Source organism: Molothrus ater, chromosome 10 (assembly GCF_012460135.2).
Source record: "Molothrus ater isolate BHLD 08-10-18 breed brown headed cowbird chromosome 10, BPBGC_Mater_1.1, whole genome shotgun sequence".
Taxonomy (NCBI): domain Eukaryota; kingdom Metazoa; phylum Chordata; class Aves; order Passeriformes; family Icteridae; genus Molothrus; species Molothrus ater.
This window is the reverse complement of record NC_050487.2, coordinates 1,398,799-1,415,424: the sequence shown is the minus strand read 5'-3', so window position 1 is coordinate 1,415,424 and position 16,626 is coordinate 1,398,799. Positions and strand designations below refer to the sequence as shown.

At 48.2% G+C, this 16,626-nt stretch overlaps 1 protein-coding gene across 1 annotated transcript; it reads left to right on the top strand.

Moving 5' to 3' along the window:
- The first annotated feature begins 70 nt into the window (after nucleotides 1-70).
- Nucleotides 71-15,941, top strand: MAP6D1 (MAP6 domain containing 1). Its single transcript, XM_036389067.2, has 3 exons — nucleotides 71-889; nucleotides 11,123-11,240; nucleotides 13,816-15,941. The coding sequence occupies exons 1-3, from the start codon at nucleotides 384-386 to the stop codon at nucleotides 13,891-13,893; spliced, it is 702 nt and encodes a 233-aa protein (XP_036244960.1). The 5' UTR covers nucleotides 71-383; the 3' UTR covers nucleotides 13,894-15,941.
- The last annotated feature ends 685 nt before the right edge of the window (nucleotides 15,942-16,626 follow it).

Genomic DNA, 16,626 nt, shown 5'->3' with positions numbered 1-16,626 from the left:
TGCCGTCACTGGACGCGCTACGGCGCTCCCGGGCACCTAAAGAGCGGCTCCTAAAGCACCGACAGCCACCGGGACCCGAAGCAGCACGGGCAGAGCCGGTTCCCCCGGGAGGCAGCCGGGGGACGGAGCCCGGCGGGGTCCGGTGCCGGCCGCGCTCCCCACGCTCCGCACCGCCGCCAGCCCCCGCAGCTGCACGGGGCTCCCGCCGGCAGCCGGGTCACGTGTGCGGGCCGTAATCCCGGCGAGGGGGTGTCGTTACCGGGGAAGGGGGCGGCGGGAGGAGGGGCTGCCGCCGATGAGGGCTGAAGCCGGGAGCGCGGCCGGCTGCGGGCGCCGGAGCCGCGGGCGCCGCTGCGGGCGAGGCGGGGGCTGCGGCCGCGGCCATGGCCTGGCCCTGCATCAGCCGGGTGTGCTGCTTGGCCCGCTTCTGGAGCCAGCTGGACAAGTCCGACCTCTCCGTGCCGCTCACCATCCACAACTACTCGGACATCGAGGAGCAGGAGGACGGGCCGCCCCAGCGCGGCGGGCCCCCTCCGCGGGGCAGCGCTCGCCCGCCCGCCCCGGTGCGCCGCCCTCGGGACCCCGCCGCCGGGAAGCCGAGCGGCCGCAGGAAGAGCCGGGCGGCCGCCGCCGAAGAGCCCTTCGCGGCAGAGACCCAGTACCGGCGGGACTTCAGAGCGTGGCCCCTCCCGAGGAGGGACGACTTCCCCTGGGTCAGCGCCAGTAGCGGCGGCGGCGGCGGCGGCGGGAGGGACGGGGCCGCCCCCCAGCCCGCCCCGGGACGCGCCGCCTGCGCCCTGCCCGGCAGCGGCGGGAGACCGGCGATCGACGGCCCCGAGCAGCTCCGGCCGCGCTCGCAGGCGGACGGCGGCCACACCACCTCCTACAGGTAACCGGGCCCGGCCAGTCCCCCGCTCCGCCCCGAGCCGGGGTTGCTCCTGCCGCGGGCGGGGGACGCTCCTCCGCAGCGCGGGGCGGGGATGCCGGCGGGCGGCCGCGGCGAGGGGGAGCCGCCACCGAGGGGAGGGGTACGGGGGCTGCCGGCTCGCCGGCGGGCTCAGCCTCTCGCCGAAGCCGCCTTTGCTTTTGGAAATGCTGTCCTTAAAAGCGTCTCTTATGCCCCGGGCGGGTGCGTGGCCCCGGCGGCTCCTGTGCGTACCGGGGCAGCGGAGCCGGCCTCGGTGCGCGCCCCGCGGTCCGGGAGAGGAGAGAGCTCCCGGGGAGGGATCCATGATGCTGTCCCTGGCGCAGCAGCGCTTCACCCACCCGCTGCCGGCAGACACGGCACCTCCGACAGCTGCCCGAGTCCCGTCCGTGCCCAAGAGCCACATCCCTTAGTGCCCTCATCGTTTTCCCTTTAAAACTCCTGGAATGCGACATTCAAGGCAAGCCAAATTACAGCCTTAAAAGATTAGTCAGACAAGAAGACATTTTGCAGGATATATCCCCTATGTCATCTAATGGGCAATGGAAAAAATTGTCACAAACCGCTTGTCTCAGAGCCTTTAAAAATTAAGGGATTTATCTTATTGATGTCTTCCTTTCCCTCTGAACAGTATGAAAGATTACAGATGCTTATTTTTGGGAACAAGCAGTTCGGTGGAATGCACCTAAACCCAACTTCTGTTCTTACTGACATCCTCCATGGAAGGAGAGGGATTTCAGCTCCTACAGTGCTGCTGTTGAATATTGTATCAGTTTCATGTTGTTACCACATGCTCCCTCATAATGATGTTTGGCAGGTTTTAATATACCTATGAGGTATACTAATAGAGTAATTATTTTTATTCTAACTGATTCACAAATATTTAGGCACTTATTGCATATTATTATCTACCTAGGGGAAATTTCATCCCTGCAATTCATTAGATTATTTATCACAGTGCTTTTAAGACAAACTGGGTGCCTCGGGGAGGATTACCAGCCTGCACAGCAGCATTGCTTATCCCACTCCTCCTGCACAGGCAGCTATGTGCAGTTAACATGCAGACTCTGAAAGGATAACTGCAGTGCTTGAATTTATGTGCTATTTTCTCCTTTGCCACATCTCACAGGACAATCACAGAGAGTAATTATTGGTTTTGAGGTAAAGCACTTTTAAATTTCAAACCAGCAAGGAATTACTTCAGAGAAACCTGTGTAGAACAAGACTAGCAAGATTCATCTTTCAGAAACACATCCATCTCCACCTCTTTGTTGAAGCCTCCCCTGCCTTTTCAGCCTGACTCTAGGGGAAGGCTGCATCAGCCTGCATTAGAGCCACACTTTCCTATAGCTGTTCAAGTGCTCAGAGTCACTTCTCTCACCTTCCTTCCCTCTGACTTGTCTGTTCTTACAAAGGCTCTCAACTACTGTCATCAAAGAACAAGAAGTCTACAGATCACAGGACAAAGTACTGGCTGGGGCAACAGACCACCATGCAAACCAAAACAAATTCTACAGAAAGTAAGACTTCAAGGTAGTTGAGGAACTACTCACAGCTGAAAGAAGGAGCCATTAATGACAAGGATGGAGGCACAAGCCAGGACAGCCAGACCAGAAGAAAGTTCCCATATAAAACCTTTAGGCTGTTTGAAGGCACAGTAAACAACTTGTGCAGACAGAACTATGTAAATCAAACCACTTTTGCCTTATTCCAGTAATTCCCATAGTTTCTTTAGATTGTCACCTGGTACAACATCACATGTAAGTCACTGTACCACTGAGCACACAGGCATCACAACAAGCAGCAGGAGAAAAAGTCGCCATAGCTTCACAGGCTCCAAGAGTATATTTTCATTTAGATTTTTTTTTAAAAGAGACTGAGCATGTACTTGGTAGAGTTACACTCATTATTGGGTACTGGGTTTGTATTTGGTAGCTTCAGTGATGGCACTCCTGCAGTCTGAAGCAGGGAAGGGCTGATCACAGCACATCCGCCTTTGGTAAGCTGAGCACTCTCAACCCACAAGGACATTTCCATGAAAACCACCACAGTTCACTCCTCTCCTCTTACCTTATTTTCCAAAGGCAGCGCTGCAGTCTGCAAGCATTTGTCCAATATTCAGGTAGTAGCTGACCAGCACCATTAAGGATTGATATTCTTCATCTGCCTCTGTATCAAAGACCATAAACACCCTCCTTGTTTATTAGACTGTCCCTTGGTGGCCATACACAGCCCCGGTGCTCTGGCAACAGGGATCTCCTGACTTCTTGTAGACTGTACTCCCCCAGAAGTGTGAGGGCAGCAGGGAAGGCAAGATCACCTGTGGTAGAGGCAGAGCAAGGGCTTTCTCTTACTAAGGCCCATTGTGTCCTGAGGAGGAGGTTGGTGAACTCCATGATGTCTTTGGGGCAGTTGGAAAAAGGAAGAGTGTCCTACAGAGACATGCAGGCAGGGACCACTGCAGCAGATGGTAGAGAGAAGCAAAGGTATGACAGCACATGTTTTTTGTGAGACAGTCTCACTGCCTTGCTAGGGAGAATATTCGGGATATTCCCTCTTTTCTGCTTGCAGGAGTATCAGCCCTCCCTGTGGGTCAGCCCAGTGAGGAGGTGGGGCAGCCCTGAGGACTGGCTTGTCTGCATGAGGAGCTGTGTCCACTCCCCCAAGAAATGGGTCACTGGAGTCCTTTGTGCTCCAGCAGGTTCTGTGCACAGCTGGGTCAGGCACACACTGAGACTTTCCTGGAGGATTGGCTCCTGCAGTGTGGGCACTGCTGGTCAGGAACCTCCACCTGTACTTTGTGACTGCCAGGTCTCAGCAGCTGCCTGAGCTTGCTTAGTGGGAAAGGCAAATCAAGTCTGTCTTGACCAAGACAATGCAGAAGAGTTGGCATTGATACGTGGTCCACTCCATGCTTTTAATTGCAATTCTGGTTTTCTTGCTTCACTCTGTAAGGTATTGGGATTTCTTTAGGCTTTGTAGTTTGTTTGGTTTTTTTTTAATTCAGGAATTTTGACTCTGGCAGCCTATTGTGTTTGTTTCTGTGAAGCACCCAAGTGTAGTGTTGAGTCCCCTGTAACATTCAGCACCATTTGCTGTGCTTTTGTGTATCAGGGCAATGCTCCTGTGAGACTTCATTCTGCATTCTGCTAAGCTCAGAAGGAAACACAGCTGCACACAAATCTGTCTGTACATAGTGAAGCTGGTCAGCATGACCTGGCATTTCTCAGAACAAAATAAACCTCTGGGATCAGTGATTGAGACTGGAGGAATCTGTCTATGGCCAGAGTAAAGATGAAGGTGGAGGGGGTGTTGGAGCAATACCTGTAATCCTGAGAAGTGAGGATTTTTTGTATTTTGAAATAATAACAGAATAAAAGGTGGAAGGACAGCACAACTGCCTGCCCTACAAATTCCCTACAACTTCCCTGCCCTATTGCCCTGTGTCCCCAGATCTTTGGGTAGCTTCTCTCTCCCTTCAGTCCCTGAATTTTGGTTGGAGTTTTGCAGGTTCTAAATTAAGTCAAACCCAATGGGACTGCATTGTGGGAGCTCAGGCACACAGGTTAAGGCAAATCAATACAAGCTGCACTTGAAAGCCTAAAATGGGATGTGCTCCAACTGTGAAAAGATCCTGGGGACTGCTGCAGAGGGTTGCAGTAGATTACACCTTACTGATGCTGGAGGAGGCAGAAGAAAGTGCTGAGTGGCCTCTCTGCACCTTCCCAAGGGTTTGTCCTTTGGCGTCACGGAAGTGACTTCTCCCTTCAGCAGTAAATTGCAGGTGCTGTGTACTTTTGGCTTTGCACACAATTAATTGTAGTACTAGGTCTTGATTGCATTTAGCAGACAGTCTAGAAATAGAGAAGTGCTTTACTTAGCTCCCTTAACAGAGAATGAGAGAAGCTGGTGCTGTCAGCAGGTATCCTCACCTGGCTCTGTTCTCTGGATGTCATCTTCTTACCTTGTTAGAAGGCACAGCCTCTCTGTCAGGGCCAGTACTGCTGGGAGGAGAACCCTGTTCAAGGCTCAGCTACACTATAAATCACTACAGACATCAGTTCTCCCTTCAGTAACCTGCCAGCTTTTGGAAAACACTTCGAGGTGTGTAAGTGAATATGTTGCACCACAGCTGTGAGCAGTTGTTTTGCCTCTTTTCCCCCACCCATCATCTTTACTTGTGTTGGCACTTGGGGAACTGGGAGATGACTGCAAATTTCTGCACACACATACAATGCAGGCCCTGAGCAGAGCCCTGTCTCTGCAGCTGGGGTTTCTGTGACAGGTATTTTGAGCAGGTGTGAGAGTCAAGAGCGCTCAGCTTGTTTGCACCTGGGAAGCACAGCAGTGAATAACACCAAACTGGGGCCTTGAGATCAGGAGAGTTTCCTCTGCTCACCCACAGTGAGCCATGTTGTTCTGATGAAAAGAAACCTCATAAAGAGCTGGAATAATTAAGAGGAAAGGTGTCTGTTGTGCCATTGCTCATGATTTTTGGGGATAGCAGGCGGAAGATACCTCATCCTCTTGTACAAATACTCAGCACATGCCATTCCGTGACCATGAAGCAGACATCCCTGACCAGGAGGGATACCACAGAGTGAAGGCTTTCCCCCATAGCTATGGATGCACTCACAGTGTGTTACTTGGCTGTCTGAACATTCATCTGCCTTCAAATAGTGCTTGTGCAGAAAAGCAAAGTGAGCTGTGGTGACTCCTTCATTCTGAAAAGCATCTTATTATTTTGCTGTGCAGAAAACAGTGAAAATACCTGAGCTTGTGTTCAGCAATGTATGGGATCAGAGCAGGCACCTGAGCCTGCAGGGTTAATAGTACTGTGTATGAGGAGCTCCATCCTTGATCCAGCAAGATCTTTAAAGGCATGCTTATCCTTAATAATAGCAGTAAATCTTTTATAATCAAGGCTTACAGTTATCTTTACATTCTTAAGTATCTCGCTGCTTGGGGAAATTAATACTCAAGCCCCTGATTTTTATGCTATTTAAGAAGCTTGCTTGGTGCAGGCATTGGGATGGATCCAGAGAGTGCCACTGTGCACTGCATAGCCTGGCTGGGGCAGAGAGGGCTTGGAGGGGCACAGAGGTGTGTGAGGAGAGACACAGTGGGGCTGGGAATAGAGAGGGTGTCTGTTGTGCAAACTATAGAACTGTGCAAACTGTAGAACTGAAATGTGGGATTCAAAGATGTTCCTTAAAGTAGGAGGAATTTCCTCCACTTAAATCCATTTGGACTTATGTTAGAGTGAAAGAAGGGAAAATGGATGGATGGCAGAAGTCAAGACCCTCAGACCTACCCACACATCCCCAGTCACATAGTTCTGATAAAGGAGAAGCAGCTGCCTGTCCTGTCACACCAATGTAAGTGCTCCTTCCTTGAGCATCTGCCTGTGAGCAAAGCAACTCCCTAAAACACCCTAAGATAACAGTTTGAGTCTTAGGGTTTTTGTCTTCTACTTTCATTCAAGTCTTTTGCTGTTGCTTCCTTCTTGTAACTTATGAACAGCTCCAGGTACTGCCTGACCTTACTGGAGGTGAGAGTTGAGACAGGAGATATCCAAGTGGTTTCTGCTTTCCTCCTCTGTAATTCCTGTGTGCTGGTCTGTCTTTCTGCTATGTCTTTTCTCTACCCTCTGTTTTTACCCCTTCTTCAGCCTTTCCCCCCTTTCTATCCTTATGCTGGGCTCTTTGGCTGGATAGGAGAATGGGCACAATCTGCCTCTGTGTCTGAGGGTTGGAAGGGCTCCCCACCAGTGTCTGACACAGCTCAGAGAAGGAGTTCAATGGCTCCATTATCCAGGAGGGCTCCTGACTCTGTCATGCAGAGCTCTCACTGTGACCATGACTTGTAACATTTGCAATCCTCCATTTGCCAGGAGACATCATAGCACCCTCCCTGACCTGTGGAGGTCTTTGCCAACAAGTGGACTTAGCCTGTCCCTTGGGAGAGCACTGCTGGCCACCCATCTCTGCCTGGGCAAACCAGAATGGCCCTGACAGTACTCTGTGAAGAGCTATGTTGCAAACAGGGAGACATTTCACACCCCACACCTTCAGCCAAAGCCTTTCCTGCACCAGTCTGACTTGCCCAGAGGACATCTAGAGTAGTTTGTACTTTCAAAAGAAAATAACAGCCCAAGCTGTACACACAAGTTTCCTTCTAAAAGGCAATTTGGAAGAATGTTCATGATGCTGTTTAATTGTCACTGGTCTGCTGGGTATGAGAAGGAAGAGGGGAGAAGAATGAACACAGGCAGCATAGCTCTGAGTTATGGTCAGCTATACAGAATGAGCCTTTTTCTCCAATTCTTTAATAAGAAATGTTATGCAGTGGCTCAGAACCACCACTGATAATTAATCATGGGAAGCAAACTGTGACATAAAGATGAGGTACTAAAATGACAACTGCTCTGGCGTTGGTGCTCCATGACTATCAATGCTGAAGATAAATCTGTATGGAAACAGCAGCCCCAGCACTGCAAACAGCACTGTTGGGATTCCCACTGTCTGCCTCCCTGTGCCTAACAGAAGTGCCCTCACCTTGGTGAATTTAAAAAGCTTTCTAGGCTAGATTTTCACTAGGTCAGTGAAATAAAAAGGATTTTGCAGACAGCTTTCTCTGCAAAGCTGAAAACATTAGTAGGGCACACGGAATAGGGAAAGAGCTGGAGGCAGCACATAGCTGGTCATCGTGTAGCTCACAGCATCCAGCAGCTCGAGCTGCAGCAGCAGGAGCCACTGTGGTTGGAAAGAACAGAAGGACCAATCCCAAATGCATCATTCCCAGATCATGCCCTGAAGTCTGCAAGGCCATGCTGATGAATGATGGTGGGGCCATCTCCCCTGCCTGGCCCCCTGTCTCAGCTGCTTGACAGCCTGGTACAGGCAGTCCTGCCCAGCCAGGGGGGAGGTGGCTCATAAACAGCAGCTCAGTGAAACAGCTCTCATCAATGCTGGGCTTCATCACAACACCCTGGTAATTAACAGTCCAGTGCTGGTTTTTCTTTGTTTCTAGCCTGTACATTATTTGTACTCCCACTTGCTCCATCTTTCACCACCACAGGGGTTAAACTGTCCCAGCAGGCCACAAGCCTGCCTCTCCACACTGCACTGATTCAGACCTTCCCCTGCAGACACATCCCCACACATTACAAATGAAATGCCTTTTCTCAATCTCTATTAACAGATTTTGAGAAAGAGCAAAGAAAGAGTTGAAAAAGCAGTGATTTATATGATCAAAGCGCTGGGGCAACCCACTGGCAAAAAGCTGCTTCTTAATTATTCCTAGAGTGAGTTAGAGGTAAAGAAACAGCAGTACATAAAAACCAGCCCTTCCCTTTTGATCACTACTGTTTTAAAACCTGTGTGCTACTCAGGAGGTCTTTCTCTTTCACAACCCCAATGGTTTAGTACTTCAGGTACCACCAGGTCATTTCTATTTATGAAGATCAAAAATCTCACCTCTAGGTTGCAAGAGTGGAGGACAAAAGAAAACCTCAGGAGAGCCTGGTCACTGAGTTCTGGGCCTGGAGGCTACCTTCCCTCCACTGCAGGTCCTTGCAGTCCCAAAGTAACCTGACAACTGCTGCTGTCTAGGCACAAGGGGGGAGGAGAGGGGTGCAGCAGGAAGGATGAAGATCATGGTCTCCAGCAGCAACAGTCAGTCTTACATATTCACCACCACCAGCAGCAGCTGGATGTCACACTACACAGGGTACAAAGGGGAAGACAGTCACTAATCTTGTCACTTGACATCTTAAACTAAGTAACATTAAAAACAGGTCATTCCTCTTCCCCAGGCTTTGATCAGATTGACTCCACTGATGACTCCAAGACTGATTTCTAGTCAAGTCACCAGACTGATATTTGGGCTCGTGTTCTTTCTGACTCTTGGCTATGCAGCTGGAGATGGGAATACGTGTCCTGCAAGCTTAGAAGCAGAGCAAATTTAGTTAGCTGCACTTTCTTGACCAAAGATTATAACATTCCTTTCTTGTGTTAAGTACCTCAGCTCCCAAAAGGAGTCAAGATAAGTTGTCACTGTTTTGCTCTACCCTTCGCTTTTGGCTCAGAGTTCTGGGTTCCCCCAGAACAAAATCCCAGTTCCAAACCAGAAATGCTGCTGTGGTGTGGGCCATGACTGTATCTGCCCTTATGTTTCTGATTCTGTGGGGAGCATTTCCTCAGTGCATGTAGGTGTCTCAAAAATAGTTTTGACTATCCAGGCTGAGAGGAGAATGGTTTGACTTCCAGCCAAAATGAGGGTCTTGTGATCCAAAAGGACTGTGCTTGGGGGCCTGCCAAATCAGCAAATGATCTGCTATAAAGCATTGAGACAGAGTTGGCTGCACAGGCAGGCAGCAGAGTCATTCATTGAAAGCTGGAGACACACTCCATTGCAGCGGGGAGACCAGGCAGCACAAGGATGAATGGTTAGGAATCAATGCCACCGGCATTCCTGAGGAAATTGGGCTTTATGTGGAGCAGCAGGTTCCAGTTCCTAGAAACTGTGGGGATGTAACTGATGGTTTTGAACCATTTTGCTGGTATTTTGCCCCATAGCTGTGTCCTCTCTCTGGCTGTGTAGCAGGACAGAGGTCAGATTTAGCTCTGATTTCATTCACATCTGGGATTCCCTGCTGAAGGTTGCCTTCTTGGGACATTGCTTGGCCCAAATCACCTTTCTTCAAAAGTGCTGCCTTATCCTGAGGGGTTACAGGAAGGGAGCAGGAATGCCACCACCAGCAGCAGGGATGCTGTGTGGGCACTCACCTGCTGCCTGAGCAGGCCCGAACAGCGTGCTGCAGAGAAGGCAGAAGGTGGCAGCTCAGGACAGCAAGAACAAAATGATTGATTATAAACAAGATTTGCAATGCAACACAAACAGCCCTGACAGGGGCCTGGCTTTGCTTTCCAACAGCAGGAGGTTCTTCCATAGGACATTATCCATAATATACTAAAAGGATCAAATCCAAACTGTGCATTCTAAAATAACACTTATGCACTTTGAGTTAGAGATTTAAAAGAGGAATTTGCAGCTATTATAAATACAGCAAATAGCATGCTTGGGAAAATGAAACTCAGAAAGGCTGTGATCAAAGATAAGCTTGACACATTAAAACAAGTCTCAGTCTTACCCCTTGATCCTGTATATAAGCAGATAGTAAAATGCAGTTATTGAACCATGCCAGGGTATGAAAATAAGATTGTCACATCTGGGTTAGTCACCTCTCCTTTTGCTACAGAAGCTGCCTGAATTTGTTGCCAGAGATACACACACAAACAGAGCAGACTTCTGTCTTCCTCTGAGCAGCAAGACAGCTCAGCTGGCTGCTACTGCAGCATCCAGGAAGTCCTGATGGCAGGGGCACTAGTGAGGCCTGTTTGTGACAAGGGGTGCAGAGAAGCAGAGGGAAAGCTGCAGAAGGGAGCTGGCAGCTGAACTAAGCAGATCCTGCAATGCTGTTCTTTGGTGCTGCCCCTTTCTCAGTGCAGTCTCTGTGCATTTCTCAGATGACCCTTGGCTGACTTATTCTTGGAGCAGCAATGCCTTCTCAGACATCCTCATGCAGATTTAAAGCACTTCCCCCCATCTGAAGGAAAATCATCAGCGTAAGCATCTGCCAGCTGAGACGGTGTCTCAGTTTGGATGCATTTCAGGCTGAGCTGCCACAGCTGTGCAGCACAGCACACACTGGCAAACACTCCTGCTGCTGAGAGCCACAGCCAAGTATGGGAACATCAGCAGGCTCTTGGCCTATGCGAGGGCCACACATCAGACCAAGGTGTCTTAAAATGTAAGTGGCCAATGTGCCAGACAGTGTTTTATGTTGTAAGTGGTCTGTGGGCTAGCATGCAAAAGGTAACCCTGACTTCTTATCCAGGAGGGAAGCATCAATGACCTCCAGGAAAGAGCACATTTTGTATGAAAAAAAAAAGAGTTAAGTCAGGGAATCCAGTTAGCCCAGTGTGTGCCCTGTTCCATCTTTCAGTCTGGCCTTTCTGAGAGAGACAGGCTGCTAGGCTCAGTTCTTTTACTCTCGGTATGCCTCAGACAAGGTCAGCCTCGCAAGCTGCTTGCATCCCACCTTGCCTTCTGGCTTTGTAACCCTCTGAGCAGAAGTACCCTGGGATAATGTTGTCTTTTACGAGTTCTTCTGTCTTGACAATCTCATTTCAGACAAGAGTATCGCCCATGGACTGGAGCAAAACCATCCAAGCCTATAAAGTCAAAACAAGGTTTCATTATCCCAGAAGACCATTTTGTTCAAGAGACAAGCTACAAGGCAGACTTTAAGGTAATTAGCCATTTTTAAAAACCCTAAAGTCAATGTGAATAATGCCCAAAGTGCACATCTGGAACTCCTCATATTTGATTGCTGTGGTGCATGTAGGATAAAGCCACATCCTTGTAGACAGCTGTTTTGTCTCTGCCCATTAGGTAATGTGGCCATCCCTTGCCTTCAGAAAGGCATGCTAGACAATGTCACACTGTAACTGATCATAATTCAACCCAAGACAAAGATTTTAAACTGGAAGGAAGTTCAAGATTTACGATTCCCTCAGTTGGATACCATATGTACAAGGTGTGTGTCATCACCTCTCTGTGTGTAAGGTGCCATTAACACCTCCTGCACTAACTTGCAGCAGTCAGTGGGGCCTAGCACTAGGGTTGCAGAGTGAGATTTGGCCTCTGGGCACAGGTGTTTGCCTGGGAATCCAGCTCACTGCCTAAGGAACAGCACCTGCCCAGACAGCACAAAACTCCCCCTTGCTGGTGTGGGCAGAAGCTGCCCCCACTATAAATGCCAAGGAGGACATGGCTATGATGAACACACAAGCTGCACAGCTCTGAGACTTCCTTGGGATTTTCCTGTGAGTTTCTACATTTTTTTCTGTGAGTTTCTCTATACCAGCAAGGATAACTTTCTTGTTGTGAAATACAGGTGCTGTTGAAAATCCCATGAGGAAACACTCTGTGCTCAGCATTTTCCCTGACAGGGCCCCTCACACTCCCCATCCCTAGAAGAAAGGGAAGTGTCACTGACAAGGCTCTGTTTTAGCTGCTTTTTGCATTAGACCACCAAAGAGAACAGCACCTCCCAGCCAACCACAGGAATTGTTCACAGGCTGCACTGAATGACTCAGAATGCAGAGCTAGGGCTGGGGCTGAACTCTCCCCAGCCACAGTGCACTGTGCCAGCAGAGGTAACAGCAGCTACTCCAGGGCCACATGTGAAAAGTAAATCTTTGCCTTGGAGGAGACAAGGAAGAAGTGTTTAATCAGCAGACAGTCAAGTGCCTCCTCCGCAGAGGATTGCTGGCACACTGCTGCACAAGGCTCATGATGGGTATAGCCAGCTCTGCTGAAAGTGGGACAGTGACCTCAGGCAAAACAGAATTTGCAAACCTCACCAAAACTTCCTCCTTGCTCTGAATAGTCTGGGCTGTTTACTGAGGTGCAGTGATGAGGATACACCTTGCATTTAACCCTTTAACCTTGTATTTGACCCTTGTTAATTTAATTTTGCATTCTGACCCTAGGGAGTAAAAATACATTGTTTTCCAATTTGTCAGAGAGGATGCAAAGAAGGGGGTCCTAGATAAACCCCTGAAGGTCCCTATCCCAGTTCTTGAGGAAGGGAAAGCAAAGACTAGAATCCTAGACACAAACACATGCTACCAAGGCCACTGCTCTCTGAACCATGCAAGCAAAGATGGGGTCCTGGAGCCCCAGGGCACCATCACAGTCTCTCTAACAGACAGCATGGCAAAGGTGTAGTCAGGAATGAAGATGGTGCCAAGAAGCCACCAGTCCAAAGAGAAGTCAGATTCTCCCTGGTTCACACCTGGCTGTTAGGATTTTCCTTCTCACCTGAAGCCCTTGGCTTTGCCAGACATGGGAATCAGATTTCTGGTGTGTCCTGACAGCCAACATGTAGGACTCAGGCTGCTGGTTCTCCCCAGCCACCTGAGCTGTGCATATGTTGTTTGTGACATTGCACTTGTTCCTTAGTGTGTCAGATGCATCCCCAGAGGAATGGAAAAATCAGAACAATGAAACAACATCAACCAGAGATCAATAGCTTTCCCTGTTTCCCTATACTCTCTTTGCCTGTAGTTTTGCACCTCTTTCTCTGCTTGGATGGTGCCATCAGCATACCCAGCAGAGCTTTCAACCCTTTCATGTTTTATGGCCAGATTCACCCTGAGTCCTGGGCTGGATGCACATCTACAGCCAGTCCTATATAAAATCCTTTGAGTTTTCAGCATTAGGGATGACAGAAGTTTCCAGGTGTCCTTCATGCTTCAGTACAACTACAGGGGCTACATATTGCATGAAATTCTGATTCCACAGACATCAGAGAAAGCAACCATTGTTATCTCTGCCTTTCCTCCAGGCGTGAGAAGTTTACATTCTTATCCAAGTCCTTGCAGTTTAACAGCCTGGCATCTCCAGTAACCAGTTTGTCTCCTTTGGGTCCTCCAGGTCTGCACCTCTCTTCACAGCAGACATGGACTGTGGCCCCATAAAGCATTGCAGTGGAACATTTTGATGGAGCCTGGATGGCATTCTCCAAAAGCTTAAGGACCAGACACACACCACTCTAATTCCTCTCACTTCAATCCAGCACCCAGCCAGCAGTGAATTTGTTGTGATGCTTGTAGAGTGTTTGCCAGCATCACACGTGCCCTTGAATCACCCTGTACAGCAAGAGCAATCTCACTGATGCCCAGCCACGGGCTAACACCTAGGTGGGGGTTACAGGGAGAGCAGATAGATCCTCACAACACTCCAGGCCCCTCAAACTCTCTTGACAGTTGTATCCTGTGTCACACTAATGTGCTTTTCTCCCTTCCTTACCCCACTAGATCCCAGAGGTGAAGACCAGGTTCTCCCCCAACCCTTCTGCTGTTTTCCAGGCGCCATCACGGATCCTCAACGTGTGAACCTGGACCCTCCTCACACCCAGGCAGCCTAAACCTGGAGTTTCTGTTAAGATGTACCACTATGCAATTTTCATGAGGAGTGTTAAGATCAAAGAGCCGGTGTTATCGAAAGCAGCTCCAGTGATTAATGACATGCACACACACTTTCTGTTAACACGACAAACCGCAAAGCGCTTGGTTCAGGGCTGGCAGAACACGCTGCAAGGAGTGACCTAGTTTTTCACAGGAGCAGGTTCATTACTATGCCAGCTGGCGTCACATTAGGAGATTGACTCTGGGCAGCAAAGGCAGGATTGCAGGCAACAGCCCTACTCAGAAATACACAGGGTAGGAGGGAAAATGGTTGCAGGCAGGATGGATAATTAAAACCCAAACCAGTTTTATTTAGCAACACCCTCTAAGTAGGCCACTGAAAGAGAGGGAGTAGTCTGGCTGACTTCTGAGCTTCTTGGGGGCTTTGGGAGTAGGACCTCAAATGGCATCACCAGAAAGCACAGCTTCAAAGGGGCTGGTCTGAACTTCCAAAGTTGTTTTAGAAGCTGGAGGAAGCCAATGTCATTGAACTCTAAAATAAATCTGGCACATGCAATGTCCTGGGCCTTTAAGGCTGGGAAGCTGGATAGTTCCAAAACTGGGGAGCTGATGCAGGAGCAAGAGAGGACTGAACTCCAGGAGACAGCCCTGACAGCAGTGCACCAGACTGGTGTGGAGAGGAGTGCATGGATACAGCCAGGCACCCACCAGTACTCTCCAGAGCATCTAAGAGACTTACATAACTTGTATAGCTGTTAGGGCGACTGTAAATATTGTACATGGATTTTACCTAAAGCAATTTGTGATCCTTTAATGAAAAGGATATGCTTATACTTTTATTAAATGTTAACTCTTTGCATATGCAAGGTGGAAAATATTGCCTTGAAATTCCTAAATTATCGCCTGTATATTGGTAATGCTAATGCTAGGAACAACCACCAGTGAATGTTACTTAGATATTCTTCTTAAAGAGAGATGTAATCTAGAATGTAAGCCATCTGTCATTTTTAAGATAGGCCGTTCCAAGTGTCATTGTTCTGAAGCTGATTTTTTTAGACTGCTGTGCATTAACTTTTGCTGAGGTACATGTGTTTTAAGGAACCTTTTTTTTAGCCTTTGTTCATCGAGACTTTACAATTTCTATTTCGATACTTATGCAATATAATTAGTCTACTGCTTATTTAATGGATTTACTAATTATTTTGGAACAAGAAATAGAAAAACTTTTACTTTGTGTTTGCAACACATGTGTGTTGTCCAGAACAAGGGAAACTATCCTCAGACTTGAACAGTGATCAGATACTCATTCATCTGTAATAAAACAGACTTTTACACAGGAGGAGTTTTTCTTAACCTTCTTACTAGCTGAAGTCTAAGACAAATTTAATGAACTTCAGGGATTCTGCTAAAATGAATGCATTGCTGATAATTCCCATAAGAACAATTTTTGAGCTGTTGGCATGTAAATTGTAATTGCAATACATGCAGACAGCATCTTCTCACTGCATTATGTGAGAATTTAAAGGTGCCATCCCTGTTCACCATAGTGGGACCCAACACAACACCAGAACAGGGAGCACCTGCAGGAAGCTGCATTTGGCTGGGACAAGGGATGGCTCGTCCCACACTCATCCTTGGAGAAATCTGCAGTAATCCCAGTGCTTGCCAAAATAATTTTTCAGGAAATTCATTTTTCAGGAAATTCATTTGAAGCATTCAAACTGTGCTAAAACAAGTTTTGCATGTTAGGTGTTTCTAAGAATTCAATCTGCTTGTTTAATCTCTTTATAATGTTTTTAACAGTTTTGTTCAAACAATTTAGGTTCATTTCAATCCTGGACTTTATTAACAGCAAGGAAAAAAAAAAGTAAAAAGGAAATTGTCTATTATCACTTCTTATTTGACTGTATTTCTTAAAAAAAAGACCCAGGTTTAAACAAATTGGTAATATAATAAGCTTGTATTTTATCAAGTGGACTGGATTTAATTGAATAAATTAAAATGTATTTTGGCTATTGGTTCTCTCACATATTTTTGTTGTTGTTGTTGTAAAATACAACCCTCAGGTATTCAGCCTTGCAGTACAGTTTGTCACTGCATGACAGCAGGGCACACTGGACACCAAGCAATGCATCAGGGGATGCATTCAGAGCCATCAGCAGTCAGTTCCTTACTCCTGGAACCTTCCCCCAGGCACAGCCCCCAGCAAGGACAGCTTGAAGGCACACTCAGAGCTGTGGCCCAGCTGCATTCCCTATGCAAATGCACAGAGGTTTGATACACTGTGATGTAGATGCCATCCTCCGAAGATCCCTTTCTGCAGTACCACACTGTGCCCTGTTGTTCCACCTCAGTTTCACTCTGCCATCCCACATAAATCACAGGAAAAGGTAATAGCATTGAATGTTAAAAGAGACCACTGCTTTACAGTTATTCCCAAGAACATTTCAGTCAGTAAAAGTGCTGAAGATACAAGCAGCTTCCCTAGACGGTGCAATACCTCTTCTAGCTATGCCTCAAGAGACTTCCAGGAGGAAGCCAAAGGCTCACAAGCTGCTGCTCAATGTACCTGAGCAATGAACAGAAGGAAAAGTGAGCAGGTACTTACCACTGTAACATCCAGGGTGATGCCACTGGCTGTCAGTGTCTGCAACTTACCTGATTTTGTATGAAAATGCCCACCTCAGCCAAATCAAAAGG

Bases quoted from the DNA above. Each gene is read 5' to 3' on its own strand.
- MAP6D1 (XM_036389067.2), top strand. From the start codon at position 384: ATGGCCTGGCCCTGCATCAGCCGGGTGTGCTGCTTGGCCCGCTTCTGG. The intron at 890-11,122 runs GTAACCGGGCCC...ATCTCATTTCAG, and splicing joins GGCCACACCACCTCCTACAG to ACAAGAGTATCGCCCATGGA. The intron at 11,241-13,815 runs GTAATTAGCCAT...TTACCCCACTAG, and splicing joins GCTACAAGGCAGACTTTAAG to ATCCCAGAGGTGAAGACCAG.